The sequence below is a fragment of the Mesitornis unicolor genome, unplaced genomic scaffold (assembly GCF_000695765.1).
Source record: "Mesitornis unicolor isolate BGI_N332 unplaced genomic scaffold, ASM69576v1 scaffold1429, whole genome shotgun sequence".
Lineage (NCBI taxonomy): Eukaryota > Metazoa > Chordata > Aves > Mesitornithiformes > Mesitornithidae > Mesitornis > Mesitornis unicolor.
This window is the reverse complement of record NW_010205167.1, coordinates 97,898-100,549: the sequence shown is the minus strand read 5'-3', so window position 1 is coordinate 100,549 and position 2,652 is coordinate 97,898. Positions and strand designations below refer to the sequence as shown.

Below are 2,652 nucleotides of genomic sequence, written 5' to 3'. Positions count from 1 at the left end.
GCTTGCCTGTTAGTGCTTTTGAAATAACATTTTGCAAAAGTAGTTCTGTGGTGGTGGTTTTGTTGTAGTTACGTTTTCACTTTTTTTTTTTTAAGACAGCGAAACTGCCTACATTATTGGAAGTCCTGTATTACATGCTGCAGCTCAGACTTAATCCTGAGTTGCTATTAAAAGTGGATATTTAACCTATTTCTGTTCTGTTTCTAGCCAAGGTATGAATATCTGTCCAGAATGCCCAGGCATGCACAACAGCTTAGAGACCATGATATAAATCCATGTGTAGTGGTAAGATGATAAAATGGGGGTTTCTGTTTGTATGCTTCCATGTTAAATAATGCAATTTCTAGAGGATTTTTTATAGCTAGCATGCTTGCATTGGAATTTTGCATGAAAAGTTTCTTCAAGTGTCTGAAGATGGGAAAAGCTGAAAATAATCTGTTATATAAAGTGTGAAATAACCAGCAATTCCTCATAAAGAAGAGTAATACAACTGAGAGCACTGTCTTTAATTTTCTGTTCTTAACCAGAGCCTGAAATCCTGGTTATACAGGCTTGGTTGATTTTTAAGTCTTGTGGGTTATACTAAGCATCTCTGTAAACAACTGTTTTGTAGACACTATCCTTACTATTTAAAGAGTACTAATATCTGTTATCTCTAAATGAAGTCATTGCCTGGAATTACTGATTATCCTTTGTGATAGATGTTCCTCTGTTCTCTTTGATAGTATTCTTTCATCTGAGAAGCTGCCTTCTATCTTCATAGATATTCTGGGACTTGTTAGAGTTTTTTAACACTGAGTACAGTAACTTCCCTCAGCTCTGAAGTATGTTTTCCCTATTAAAGGAAACAGATGCCTCTAGAAAATGTATGGATGACAACAACTATAACAAGGATATGTGTACTGCTTATTTTTTGAAATACAAAAGCTGCAGAAAATTCTGGGTAAGCACAGTAAGTTTTCTAAATTTTACTGTGTGCTTTGCTTTAAGTGTGTAACTTCTGACACTGCTTTTTGAACTCTCTAGACTTAGCTAGTGCTGACTACTACTGTTTTTACAGTGACTTACAGGCCTAGGTAGTCTCTGTATGTGTTGCTGGAAGACATAAGCAGATACGCTGCAAAGTACTTCACTTGATTCTTCTAAGTTTACCCTCTTAGATTGAGTCAGTGTTCTTGCAGTACCCGATACATTTTCCTCTGAATTTGAGTCGGATGTTTTAGTAATAAGTTCTGATTTAAATTAATATAATGAAAAAATTCTGAGGTAAGATAAGTTAATCTGTTTCTCCATTGGTTTGGGTCGTGTTTATTTTAACCTAAGATATAGCTTAGGAAGAACTCATTTTTATTTGGTGGTGTCCTATTTCCTTGTCTCTTGTGACAGAAAAGTACAATGAGGAACTATGTGCAGTTAAACTGTTCTCTATTTTGTTTCTTTATGCCATACCTGTGGAGAGTCTTTAGCTTAGCCTATAAATAATTGTGCAAACTACCAGAAAACTATTTACAGAAAATTACAAGTTAGTCTTGTATAGTCTAATGGGAATGCTGTAATTTCACTGTCTTCTGAAGCAGCAAGGTAAACTATCAGATATCTTCAATTAAATACTAGTACACTTAGTTGTCAGCTAATCAGAGTATCTGGCTCTTGAATATATTAAAAGTACTTCTATTAAGGAATCTTATTCGGAGCTCAGAGGCAAAGACTTCTGAGAAATCTGTGTTCTCATGGTCACTTTCTTGTATTTTCAGCATGAAATTATGATGCAAAGGAGAAGAAAAGGTATAAAGCCAGAGATGCCCACAGCAGAAGAAAGAAAAAAAATTCTGGAATCAATGGGGAAGCCCTACTAACTAGAAACTTGGGTTGATCTACTGTTTTCACTGTACACCTACAAGTTGCCCTTTTATGAACTGGACTTTACAGTCATCATATCTTGGATTAAAATAAGCTCTTATGTTTTGAAATATATGAGCTTTCTAGGATAGAACTTCTTGGTTTTATTCATGTTCCCTGTCATGGGAACTTGGCCTCTCACTGGAAGACATGGGTATCAACACAGCTTATGTCTAGACGCTTTGGAAGTAGAAACTAACTTCCTGTGAAATGCTAAATATAAAATAAATGGGACTTTCAGAAAGCCTGTTTGAAAACAGGGGTCTGGTGAGTGTTTCAGTGTAGTTCAAAGGATGGAGCAGGCTGAGAGACTGGTCTGCCTAATATTCTGGATTTATCATCTGTGATCCTGTCACTATTTCTGCATGAGTTGTATTCTGTGTCCCTAGCTTAAATAAGACTGTTCATGAACTGAAATCCTAAATCCAGTGAGCTCGTCATTAGGTCTGCCACAGCAGTCATCAGTGACAGCAGAAGCTTGCCATAAATCAGATCTGCAAGCTTTGGTTGTTGCAAGGTTAGAGAGGTTGATGAAGATAGAACTGAACTCCTCAGGTCTGAACCGAATAGTACCCTCTGTGAAGAGTAAATAGATACTTTGCTGGCGGGGAGGCAGTGGGGCTTGTAGACATGTAAACATATACTCTGAGTGACATGGCAGGTTTAACTATAGTACGTCTAAGACTCTCAGGACAGCTGAAGCCCTGCGTTTGGAAATGCTTACTCATGCAAGACTACAAAGCTCAGTTAGAA

The 2,652-nt window shown here is 37.0% G+C and overlaps 1 protein-coding gene across 1 annotated transcript; it reads left to right on the top strand.

The window, feature by feature from the left end:
• Nucleotides 1–231: 231 nt before the first annotated feature.
• CHCHD7 (coiled-coil-helix-coiled-coil-helix domain containing 7) lies at nucleotides 232–1,856 on the top strand. The gene is made up of 3 exons (XM_010191305.1): nucleotides 232–285; nucleotides 845–943; nucleotides 1,755–1,856. Exons 1-3 carry the CDS (start codon nucleotides 232–234, stop codon nucleotides 1,854–1,856), a joined length of 255 nt encoding a protein of 84 aa, XP_010189607.1.
• Nucleotides 1,857–2,652: the final 796 nt, after the last annotated feature.

Coding starts and splice junctions, on each gene's coding strand:
- CHCHD7 (XM_010191305.1), top strand. CDS start 232: ATGCCCAGGCATGCACAACAGCTTAGAGACCATGATATAAATCCATGT. Junction 286..844: donor ATATAAATCCATGTGTAGTG/GTAAGATGATAA, acceptor TCCCTATTAAAG/GAAACAGATGCCTCTAGAAA. Junction 944..1,754: donor AAAGCTGCAGAAAATTCTGG/GTAAGCACAGTA, acceptor TTGTATTTTCAG/CATGAAATTATGATGCAAAG.